General features: G+C 45.5%; 1 protein-coding gene across 2 annotated transcripts in view; it reads left to right on the top strand.

Moving 5' to 3' along the window:
- HGD (homogentisate 1,2-dioxygenase) overlaps positions 1 to 13,141 on the top strand; it is an 84,497-nt gene that overhangs the window by 44,078 nt on the left and 27,278 nt on the right. For both annotated transcript variants that reach the window (XM_085850424.1, XM_085850425.1), the window contains exons 10-11: positions 3,331 to 3,455; positions 4,193 to 4,297. In XM_085850424.1, the coding sequence (XP_085706550.1) occupies positions 3,331 to 3,455; positions 4,193 to 4,297 (230 nt within the window). The remainder of the gene's footprint in view (positions 1 to 3,330; positions 3,456 to 4,192; positions 4,298 to 13,141) is intronic.

Below are 13,141 nucleotides of genomic sequence, written 5' to 3'. Positions count from 1 at the left end.
GTGAGCCGTCGTCGTTCCTGAGTCGTTCAAGTATCGTGAATCATCGTCGCTCCTGCTCGTCGTCCCTGGTGTGTCATTCTGGAGTCATTCAAGTGTCGTTCCTGCCCATCGTTCCTTTCTTCATTCCTGTCAGCTCGTTCTGTCTGACTTGGGATGGACAACCTACCCATTCGCCTGCTGGCTCTGCACTTCTTCACCACCTCATCATCTCTCTCCACCCACTTGCTTTGGACTCCGCCTCCCTCTCCACCCATTAGCTTCTGGCTCCACCCAAGTCCCTCCCTTCACGCCCAATGGTCGTGTCTCATTCTCTGGACTGTCGTGAGCTGCACGAAGTTTCACGAAGCAAGAGATGATGCGCCAGTTGTCAGGGAGGTATCACCCAGCGTAGCATCCCCCCAAAACGTATTGGTGGTGCGAGCGGGCAATCGTGCAAGATATTGAGAGACCATTAGCCTCATCTCCTCTCGTTTTTCTCTTCATTAACTCCTCTTCATCAAGGTGTGTGTGTGCGTGTGTGCGTGTGTGTATGTGTGTGTGTGTGTGTGTGTGTGTGTGTGCGTGTGTGCGTGTGTGTATGTGTGTGTGTGTGTGTGTGTGTGTGTGTGTGTGTGTGTGTGTGTGTGTGTGTGTCCGTCCGTCCAGGCGCCTGTCCCCGCTTAAGTTAAGATTGTATGAGAATTATATCGGGATAACTCTGCTCTGTGTCTGCTTTTGTAAGTTGCTTGTATATTGCCGCACCTCTCACATTTCTTCCTATTCCTGCTACACATCACAATAAAAGCTATATTCACGGTGCCACATATCTTTCCCCGCCTCGCTATTAATAAATCCTTTGAAGAAATGTTCCCCAGCTCGTTTTTGTGGTTTCTTTCATTGATCCAGCATGGTCCGTATCCTAACTTAGCCGAGACTTTATTCCCAACGATCCGTTCCTTTTAGCCGGTGCGTCCTTGGCAGTGTCGCTTGGCTACATCTGATCAGGTAAAGTGATCCAGTTCGGACAAGGTGTACCGAGGGTGTGTCCCCGGTAATAAGATCGCATGGTTATTTTTAGGTAACCGGATTAACTAGATGGAGGAGCCTAAGTCACGTGGTTGAGTTATTGGCGTTCACGGTCGGTTAGCGACCCGCCACGTCACGGAATTAACTGTGTGCGACGGCCTGCAATTCCGGGGAGTCTGGTGGAAACCCAAGATAGCTCCCCTCCCCTCCCCCCCCCCCTTGGTGGTCTTCTCCCCCCCCTCCCGCGCCTCATCAATATATAAATATATAAATATATATATATATATATATATATATATATATATACATATATATATATATATATACATATATATATATATTTCTATTTTTTTTAATGTATACGAGGTGTGTTCAAAAAGTATCCAACCTTAATTTTTCGTGCGTAAACAATGAAGCTAGGGAGGCGTGGTTTTGTGCACGTATGTAGGCGATCCTAATCCATCTGCGTGAATATCTACCTGCAGAAGCTGTCAGTCGCCGACAGACTGCTGATGAGTGAGGAAATGTAAGTGAGTGCCGTCGGATTTTCGTTTTTGACAAAATGATGGATCACCGTGGTCTCATCGCCAGTGATCACTGTGTTGAAGTTGGGATCGCTGTTCACAGTCTCCAGCATGTCCTGTGCGATCTCCAAACGGAGTTGCTTCTGCTCGATCGTTAGCAGCTTTGGCACGAACTTCGCTGAGATTCTCCTTAAGCCCAAATCCTCAGTCACAATGGAATGAACGGATCCAATGCCGACGCCCACCTCGTCTGCAAGTTCTCTAATCGTGATTCGACGATCCTGCATCAACAGGGTCCTCACTTGGTCAATGACTATCTCATTTCGGGATGTTGAGGGCCTACCAGAACGTGCTTCACTTTCCACTGATGTGCGACCATCTTTGAAGCGGTTGTACCACTCTTTTATCTGTGTGGTGCCCATTGCTTCGTTCCCGAAGGCCTGTTGAATCTTGCGGATCGTTTCCACTTGGGAATCGCCAAGCTTTACACAAAATTTGATGCAGTAGCGTTGTTCAAGTTTTTCCTCATTTTGTCAAAAACGAAAAAACCCAGGGACTGCCTCGGACCTTTCCACCTCGTGTGCTCTTCAAGCTGTTCAGACCGGGCACCAGTGTGGGCAAGCTGTATCCAATCACCACGAGCCGCGATCCTCTCCAAACTCCAGCGGATCCCCTCGCGCTCCGGACCACGTGCTGGTGAGACGAGGCATCGATCCTTCCCGACCCAGTGAGTCACTTCCACGAAGAACCACCGACCAAGATGAGGCCAAGAAGTCGCACCAAACCAGGAACCAAGCAGAGACCGAGAAGAGCTCCACGCACCAAGAAGAGCCAGCCGAACCAAGATGAGGCCACGAAGCAGAGCAACCAACTCCACCAAGCAGAACAAAAGCCACCAGAACACGAACCCGATGAACCCCGAAGGCTCACCGAAGACTAACCCAAAACTAACCAGAACCAAGTAGAGGGTCCTCCTCTTATCCCTCTCAGCCCCACCTCACTTCCGGCATGACTCATTCACCCTCGTGCGCCCCCCCCCCCCCGCAACCGCAGGTGGGGGCTGTTTATCTCGCTTTCAGACGCCCCTGCCCCAACCGTCATTTCTGTTTACGCTGTTGAATCACGGGACGGGAGGGTTCTTCTTCTTCTTTGCGGGGGAGGGTCCTTCTTCTTTGTGGGGGAGGGTCGTTCTTCTTTGTTGTTGTTCTGATTGAACCCTAACTATTAACATGAATCACAGCGCATTTACACAGATTTACCCATTAAACAATGGAAGGCGAGATATCTATGGAACACGTACTTACCGAGATAACTGAGCTAAAAGGACCTGAATGTTGAGTGCAATCGTGGTTTCCGGATTCATAACAATATATATATATTTATTTCACTGTATTTCGTTTTAATTCTCTTTCTGAAATATATCTCATGCTAAAATCCAAACTTATTGCCATGTTTTAATCAGAAAGCCCATACTCAAAACCTGCTGCTTTCACAGCACACATTGGTTGTTGGTCTACTACCCGCTGTGTACCACGTGACCTATAGACATACTTATTCTACTTTTTTCTCAATAGGCCGACATTTGCTCGCTTATCTAAAGGTCTTGTCTCTGAGTGAAAAATGTCTTCAAGTCAACACTAATGTTGACTGTTTTAATCTCCCTTCCTGTCTTTAGGATCAATAACTCTGCCTTGTCTGTCTCTTTTCATCAAAAAAAGTTGTTGAAACTCTTTGCTGTTGTAAATGCCTCATCAGTTCATTATGACTTTTAGCCAAACAATGAATGGATCTTGTGCCACAGGAGCAAATGGATTAGCCAACCCAAGGGACTTTCTAACACCTGTTGCTTGCTTTGAGGAATCACCTTCAAATTCGACGTTCACAGTACTTGCCAAATTCCATGGCCGGCTTTTCTCAGCGAAACAGGTAAATAATTGGAAAATTTAGAATTTACAAGCTTGAAAATAATTTGCAAAAAAATTATTTTGAATTGCCATCACTCCCGTAATCTTAAACAAAAGTTATACAACATATGAACAAAGTGAAATTGTATGAATATGTTTTAGTTTTAGTGGTACTGTTCCTTCAATGCAGAGGTTTGTCAATATCCATTTTTGTTGAGCATCATACATGATGTGAGTTGTCACAGTTCTGTCTCATGCATTTCACCAATCGGCGTCCTGACAAATGCAAAGTATGACTGCTTCCACCTGAATTTCTGAGAAATTGAATAAGCTGCATTTGCTTAATGATGCATTTTTTGATCTGCATATTAGGATAGAATTGACATCTTCGATTATGATCAGTTTGTAATCCCCAGTTTTTGAAGTTTGAGTTTAGTTTCCTTTTAAGGCAGGTATCAAAAGAAAAACTAATGTTCTTTTCAAGAAAATGACATCACTCTTAAGATTATTTAAATTTATTGGACTTATTGGATAATTTTAATTGGATTGGATAAATTTAAGAAACAACTTTATTGCATAACTTACTGGTCATTTATATTTTCAATTCACTTTTATATAATCACAACTGAATGAAGACAGTGGCTCTCCATTTTGTGGCACCAAAAGCAATTAATGTGATTGCTTTTGTTTTTCTTAAATTTAATCTGAATCGTCCAAAAAAAAAAAATCCTTTTCATCTCGTTTTCTCTTCCTGACCAGTCGACCTCCCCATTCAATGTGGTTGCATGGCATGGCAACTATGTACCATACAAGTACCCACTACAACGTTTCCAGGTTATGAACTCTGTATCATTTGACCACCCGGTAAGGCTTCTTCCATTCTCTTGGTTGTTTTGGCAACTTCAACACAAAGAGGAGATTGTGTGGAATTGTTATATTAATATTTTCACTTTACTCAGTACAGGAGGACTTTGCCGTTCATGGGGGTTATGTTTTTGAAAATCCCCATGAACCGCAAATCCACGATGCACAAACTTATAAATTTTGTCACCCATTTTTGCCAAACTGTATCCTTAATGAACATGTTTGTGCATTGTTTTTGTGATATTTATCTTCATGAATAAAGGAGTTACTAAGAACATAAAATAAAATTTATTTTCTTGAGTTATTAAGATCATGAAACTTACCTTTACTAATAACGATGATTAACTTAATCCAATAATGCGATGGTGAAGTTAAAGTTGAGTTGATGGAGATGATGATGGTGCTGGGATTGATGGGGTTACTGTGTTGAAGGCCCATGTTAATGAAGTGAATAAATGTGGAAAGTAGTTCGCCAACCCACGAATGCCAAGGCCCTCCTGTATGAGTCAGTTTTTTTATTTAATATATAAGCTCTTTTGTGCACATGTGGGAATTGTCCAATTCTAGCATAGATACAGCAAATAAAGAGAAAGTTGATGGTATAGTAAAAGTAGTTTGTGATGTCAGTGTTGTAACATTTCAATAATAATGTTTCCTTTCCAATGGTGGTTTAAGGTGCTGGCCGAGGGATATCTTTTATACTCCCTATTTTTACCTGGTACCATTGTAACCATTTTGGATTGTTTATTATCATTTTGAATACTTGTGGGGATTGTAGATTGCAATATGTTGGTAAAACTTCTCAATGTTTACATCAACATTTGAATGGACATAGGTCTGCTATATCATCTGGTATTAAGACTTATTTATATAATCATTTCAATAAACTTGGACATGCTTTTAGTGGTGGTTCTATTCAAATTATAGACTCAGTTAATGTTAATGATTTTGATAATAAAGAGGAGTGTAATGTTGAGCTATGGTGCAAAGAGGATTTTTCGATCAGGACACTATGTGTGATCTATCCTTTGAGCCTTAATGACAGGGCCTTAATGATAGTGAGGGGTTCACTCTTCAAAGTGCAATCAAGGTACTGGGTCAGTTTCTCAAGGTAATGTTTTTGGTAATGAGTATTTTCCTATTCCAATCAGAAGGAGACCCAGAGGTCATGGACATCATAGTTGGTGTCCTAAGGCTCATAAAATGAAAGTTTCAGAGATAATTGATAAACTTAAAGGTTTTTATGAAGGAAAGGTTTTTCATGATTTCAATGTTCTTCTGAGGTCATGTTCCAAACAAGTCTTAGCTAATATTCTCTGGTGTTTAGCAGGTTCATTTGACATGTGCTCGTTTTTGATTGAAGCTTTTTGTAGCAGGGTTCTGGTGAACAAGTCTACTCCCAAAGTTGATGGGATCCACGAGTTATTTGTGATTTTTCCAGCAGGAAGGTAGATAGACTTTGGCTTCATTCTATTTTAGGGATATTCGTGTAGAGTGTTTATTACCAAATAAAGTTAGGGAGCGAACACGATTGAAGGTTTATTTCACTTTCACTAAGACCGTAGGACAATCCTTATTCAATTATGGTAAATTTCTTAAAACTCTTAGGATAGATATAGCAAACAGTTATCGGTTATCGCTAACTCAGGCTTACAAGTTTTTCGGGAACAGTTCAAGAAATATTGTTCAGCAATTGAGAAGAATTCTGGTATGAACAGTTTTGGAGCATTAATTCTTCTTTAGAATTCTTCGAAAGAATTAGATGCCACAATATTAAGTCAGTTGAAGTTTTTAATTTTTCAACTTTATATACAAATTTGGATTAAGTATGAGTGAGGGATTCACTCTTCAAAGTGATTGAAAAGGTTTTTTAACTATTTTAATAAGTTTTTATGTGTCAGGTTTGATAGGGCATTCTTTTCCTCAAAGGCATAAATACTCAGGTTTTCATTGTTTTGATAAGTAGAAGTTTAAGGATGCTGTTAGTTTTATTCAATACTTTTGCGTCTTTTTTGTGGGATAATGTTTCAACAGATTAAGAGTATTTCTGTGGGTGGGAATTGTAACCCCCTACTCATGGACATTTTATTATTTTCTGTGAATTTTCATTCATGCCGAAGCTGATGAAGGAGAAAAAAATTGGGATTAGCTGAAATATTATCTCGTATATGTCATTATATAGATGATATTTGTGTGGTTAACTATAATTTTTTTGATAGGCAGCTTCACAAGATTTATCCACATAGTCTGATTGCAAACAGGAGTGGTAATGATTGTACAGTTGCTGCATATCTGCATGTGTTGGTGAGAGTTGGACAGAATGGTTTTAGTACAAGTGTATATCATAAAGTTGATGATTTCAGTTTACTTGTCATCTTGTACACCTTTCCAGGAAGCAATGTACCAATTAAAATGGGTTACAATGTCTTTTTATCACAGCCACATAGATATTATTTATAAAATACATTATAAATAAGCATTAAAATAATTTATTGGTGGTTGCAAACATACGCAGTGTAGCATGTTAAAATTGGTTATTGATGACAGATTGAATATTTGAATGACAGTTTGAGTCTGTGCTTAGATGGAGGTGCAGTGTAACGGACATGTCTACGTACAAAGTAAAGTGTTTATTGCTTCATATATTATCATATTAAATGGTGTATGATTAAAGTTATTCAAGTGTAGTAATACTTTAAATAAAGGTATTAATTAAATAAGTTTGAATAAGGATATTTCATTGCTGTGTTGACTGACTGTCTGGATACAACTTTGAGGTTGTGGGTCCATTGATGTTGAGTAATTTACTGATGTGGACTGGTGACCAGGGTTGTGGATCTGCCATTTCGAGAGGTTCTAGACTGAAAGAATTGAAACTTCAATGAAAAACGATGCCCAGCTGATAATCCTGGCAGTTGGGAAATCAGTCAACTGCTTATAAGTTAAGATTATAACTTCAAATAAAATAGCTTTTGTAAGTACTTACCAGAACAGTATGTGTGTGTGTGTGTGTGTGTGTGTGTGTGTGTGTGTGTGTGTGTGTGTGTGTGTGTGTGTGTGTGTGTGTGTGTGTGTGTGTGTGTGTGTGTGTGTGTGTGTGTGTGTGTGTGTGTGTGTGTGTACGCGCGTCTTATGTCCGGCTTCCTTCTTGGGACTACGGTACAGTAATTGGGCTTTATTTTGATTATATACTTCCCCATTAGATTTTGACATTGTGATCACGAGAACTGCAAAAAAATTTTGAAAAATCATGTTCTGTCTAACTCTATCCTGCTTTCCTTTACCCATTCATATTTTTTGTCATAAAATAAGAGGAAAAATGGATACATACATACATACATATATATATATATATATATATATATATATATATTTATATATTGTTACGGCTGTGGAAATTCGCAGAGCGAATGACCATATAGGTCAGGTCAGGTCAGGTATGGGAGCATGTGCCAGAACAGCACGTCGCTGCATCCACTTTCCGCCGGTACTCCAGGGGCCTCCGTCTGGCCATCCCCCAGGCAGATGCCAGGCCCATCCCCATCTCCTTGAGATGATGGTCAACCTGCTGCAACCATGAGGCATGTGGTCGGCCCACTGGCCTCCTCCACTCATGAGACTCCCTCGCTGAGAGAATCTGGTGAGCAGGATCAGCGTCAGGAAAACGAGCCACATGTCCATACAGCCGCAGCTGACGCTCACGGACTATGCAGGTAACAAATCTCATCCGAGTCTCTCTCAGCAACCGCTCGTTGGACACAAAATCCGACCAGCGATAGCCAAGGATTCTCCGAAGAGACCTGGTACCAAAGGAATTAAGTCTCCGTCTCAGATCCTTGGTCAAAGTCCAAGTCTCGCACCCATAGAGCAAGACTGGAAGTACCAAGGACCTGAAGACTCGGACTTTCGTCCTCCCGCACAGGTACCGGCAGCGCCACACCCCATGATCCAGTGAATCCATGACTCCCCAGGCCCGACCCAGACGTCTATTGACCTCCGGCTCACAACCTGCGGAGACATGAATATCACTGCCAAGGTAAGTGAATCTATCCATGACCTCAACATCCTCACCACAAACAGACACAGACAGGACAGCAGCATCCAAGATGTCACCGAAAGCCTGGATCTTAGTTTTGACCCAAGAAATCCGTAATCCCAACGGCTCCGACTCCTCATTCAGCACCTCTAGGGCCCGCAAGAGGATGTCTAAAGTCTCCGCAAAGATGACTGCATCATCTGCAAAATCAAGGTCCGAGATCTTGACATTGCCAAACGATGCACCGCAACTTGATCTCTCCGACATCCTCCCAAAAATCCAGTCCATACAAGTGCTGAAAAGTGTGGTGGCAAGTACACATCCCTGACGAACTCCAGTAACAACTGGAAATAAGTCAGAGATGGTACCACCACACTTCACAGCACTCTCAGTACCAGAGTAGAGTTCAGACATCAGATCGATCAGTTTCGGTGGCACCCCACGAAGACCAAGAATCCTCCAGAGGACATCCCGATTCACTGAATCGAATGCTTTACAGAGATCAACATAGGCTGCAAGCAGCCCCTGCCGAAACTCTCGTCTGCGTTCGGTGAGGACACGAAGTGCAAGGATACGGTCAATCGTTGACCTCTTTGGTGTAAAGCCTGACTGCTCTGGATGCTGGTGCTCAAGCAGATGGTGGCGAACCCTATCAAGAATTATCCAAGCAAAGACCTTGCCCGGCACTGAGAGCAGCGTCACCCCTCGGTAGTTGTTGCAGTCTTGGCGATCACCCTTCCCTTTCCAGAGAGGGACAACAAGGCCCCTCTTCCAGTCAGTTGGGATGATGCCTGTGTTCCAGGCAGAGCACAAAACTGCATGCAACGACACGAGTACAGCATTTCCACCAGCCTTGAGAAGTTCAGCATGGATGACACAGATCCCTGGAGCTTTGCCCCATTTCAACTGGTTCACCGCAGCCCGTGTTTCCACAAGCGATGGTGGACCACAGTTGATTCGAGGGTCAGCAACAGGGATTGCAACACCCTTGACGTCCAACTCGACAGCTGGGGGATCAGCCTGGTACAACCGCTCAAAGTAACCGGCCCAGCGGGCCTTCACTTCAGACTCCTCTGTCAAGAGCCTACCACTCTCTGCTCGAACTGCAGTGCTCCGAGGGATGGGCTTGGATGAACGTAATGCGCGAATTCCCCTGTAAACGGGATGAGAATCACCTGTCCACAGGTGATGCTCTACCCCCTCACAGATTCCTCGCACATAGGCCTCCTTGTCCACCCTCAGTGTACGTACAGTTTTACGCCTCAGCTCCCTGAACAGCTCAGCTCTGCCATTCAGCCTGGCCCTGCGACTCTGGTCAATGGTATCCAGTGTCCCTTGAGAGACAAAATTCTTCTTTGCCCTGCGGTGAACTCCAAGGCATCCACCGGCAACATCAAGGACGGTGGTCTTGAAGGTGCTCCACAACTCTTCAGGACCCCCCAAAGCACCCAGACCCCACAAGTGTCCACTCAGCCTGTTCGCAAACTCCTCAGCTACTCTCTCATCCCTGAGCTTGGCAACATCCAGCCTAGGCTGGGATGGTACCATTCTCCAGGATTTAAGGTGCAGCTTTAGAGTTGCTACAACAAGCCTGTGGTCAGTATTGAGGAACTGAGCACTCCGGTAGACCCTGCAGTTCTGGATCATCCTCCAACGACCGTCAATGAGGACATGGTCAATCTCCTTTGCCACACCGCCAGCGTTGGAATACCAAGTCCAGCGATGAGCTTGCGGGCGCTGAAACCATGAACCAGCCACCCTAAGTCCATGACTTCTTGCAAAGTCAAGGAACTTAGTGCTATTCTGGTTCATAGTTCCTGACCCATGGGGACCAACACACACCTCATAACCATCCCTATCAGTTCCAGTCGATGCATTGAAATCCCCCAAGACTAGAAGTGTATCTCGTCTGGGGCACTGATCAACCACAGACTCGAGTGTGGCGTAGAATGTGTCCTTCACGGTGAGATCACTCGCCTCAGTCGGAGCATAAATAGAGACCAGGGAAATGACACCTAAGGAGTGACGAATCCTGAATCTCATAATACGCTCGTTGACCGGCGTTACCTCAATTATCATTGGGGTCAGCTTATTGGACACAGCTACAGCAACTCCTTGGGTATGGTAACCATCAGAGCGACCAGACCAATAGTAGGTGTCACCACCCACCATTATCTCGCCGCAATCCGGTCTCCGAACCTCAGAGAGAGCTGCAATCCCGATGTCCAAACGCTTGAGCTCAGATGATAACAGAGACAGGTGATCATCCTCTCTTAGGGATAGGACATTCCAGGCACCCACCCGAAGGGACCGCCTCAGGTTAACCCAAGGAGACCGGCGTCTGGTGGACGACACCTCAGCACCACTCCGACACACTCTCCCGCAATCTGACCCAGGGATGTTACCCCGTGGTTTCCCTCCTATCAAAGATTGGGGGTCCCGAAGGCTTTGCCCCAATCCTGTCATCCGGTGAGCTGCCCTGCGAAGGGAAGCTGCACAGGAGGTACTCCCACGGAGTGGGTTTTCAGATTTTTTTGCGTTTTTGCGTTTTGCGGAATGAAGCGTTTTACGGTGGCCAGAGTGCAAATCCTGCCACCAACCTCCTAATAAGAAGTAACCCAACTGCAGGAGGACGTCCGCAGACACAGTTGGGCACTCGATATGGATGGCCGTTGGCTCACAAGGAGCTCCTCCGCCCTTTGACAGGTTTTGTTTTTAAAATCCAAGTCCATATAGGTCCTTAGATCAGTTATGCCGATAACTCTGTGTTCAGATAGATTTCCCCACCATTGTCTAATGGGTATTATTCGTGTGATCAGGGCTGTGATCTTTGAGTTAACCGTTTTTCTTTTACTATCGTTATTTTGGACCAACCGCTCACAACCACCACCTCCACCACCAACAGCGCTCCCACAACTGCCTTCACACAACCACGTTCTCCATAACGCCAACCACCAACTACCTTCACCACGCCAACCACCAACCACCCTCTCCAAAACCGCCTTCACAACAACGAACAACATCACCTCACCTTCAACTCCGCAAACGCCGCCATCTTGCGCCGGCCGCAGTGAGTTCCCAACAGACGGCGTCGCTGAAGGCAGACGCGGGGGTTTCTGCGCAAGTCGGTGATTTCACGCACGTCCGCTCGCTCCAAGCTTCGCCTCGGAATTCGGATCAGGAGAGCGAGAGGGGCGGAGTCAGTGGGGGTCAGAGGTGAGAGTGTGGAGATCAGATCTTGCCTCATGAACCCCATATAAATGGAGTGCGGAGCGCCAAGCGAGTCAGTCTGGAGGGGTCGAGGAGCTGCGCAGAACTCTGGAGTTTGCAGTCGGTGGGGAAGCTGAGGAGAGCAGAGGAGACGGGAGCTGTAGGCGCAGCCCAGTCTGCTGTGCCACGCAGAGCTGCGCATTTGTGTACGGGATGTGGAGGGAGCCGGAGAGAGCTCGCCAGCCAGCACCAAACGGTCGGAGGTGATCGGGCTTCGGTACAGTCCGAGCATCGCTGAGGGACGGACGGGCTATTAAAGAGAGCATCAACTCGGAAAGAGCATAAGGCCCGTTCATTCCTCTGAGGCGTTGCCGGCTGCGCCTGAATCACTGGGCCCTCAGAAGAGGCCTGGGCCGGACCGCGGTCACGACAGCGGCCGTAGGGACGGGATCTTGCGGGTCGCCCCAGCGAGGTGAAGGTAGCCAGCGCGGCCTCGCGGAGTCTCAGCGGTCTACACGGCTCCATGCAATAAAGACCCAAAGAGGTCCCGTCTACCCCTTATCTGTCCTGGGGTTTCTTTTCCTTGCTTTTCTTTGTATGAACGTGTGGCGCCAAGTCCATCAAGTAGAATTGTATAAGTAACTTTACATAATAGATAGACGGTATTAGCTCTTTCTTTTGCATTACTTTTGCTTGATTGATACATGACTGCATGCGTGTTTTGCATACCTGCATGACTGCATCATTGCTTACATGTGCTTTGTAATAAATGTGCTTGTTTAAATGTACCCCGTTCATTACGTCTTTTCCTTAATTGAGCTGCCATCTTGCACTTGGAATATAGTTGGTTTTTAAATAGCCGGTAAAGTGATCGGGTCCAATGGGACTGCGCGATAAGACACCGCTCGGTCATCCCACAAGGAAGTGAGCTGCTTAAGCGGCTCGTTTCCAAGCGGTCCCGTTGAGGTACAATCTCTCGGTAATCTACCCGCGCGATTAATTACGTATATGGACAATTCGGCAATTGACCCTGTAGCACGGGTAGAGTACAGACAAGGTTGTGGTGTGCTTAAAAACACACCCATGGCTGGTATTCGGCGTTGATCCGGAAAGCCGCGACTGGATTGCTCGTCCGGTGGGCGTACGGCCGCGATTCGGTTAAAAGTAGCTGTCCACACGCTGGCGGGCGAGAATCTACAACAATATATTATTGCGGACCCGGGTTCGGGGGCAAGAAGACCACAAGGGGAGGGGGGAAGCGACCTCGTGTCCCACCAGAGTCTCCGGAATCGCAGGCCGTCGCACATGAATAACTTTGTGACACAGCGGGTCGTGAATCGACCGTGAATGTCAATAACTTGACCATGTGACTTGGGGTCCTCCGTCTAATGAATACCGTTTACCTAATGTTGACATGATCTAATTACCGGGGGACATGCCCTTGGTACACCTTGTTCAAACCGGATCACCTTACCGGATCATATGCAACCGAGCATAACTGCCCAAGAACGGACCAACTAGAAAAGCAGATCGTTGGGGGATAACGTCCCGGCTAGGCTAGGATACGGACCATGCTGGACCAATAAAAGGAAAAGACA

Source organism: Eptatretus burgeri, chromosome 12 (assembly GCF_056783735.1).
Source record: "Eptatretus burgeri isolate ZD-2024b chromosome 12, Ebu_testis_v1, whole genome shotgun sequence".
Classification (NCBI taxonomy): Eukaryota; Metazoa; Chordata; class Myxini; order Myxiniformes; family Myxinidae; genus Eptatretus; species Eptatretus burgeri.
The sequence above is the reverse complement of the archived record's forward strand: the minus strand, read 5'-3'. Positions and strand labels throughout refer to the sequence as shown.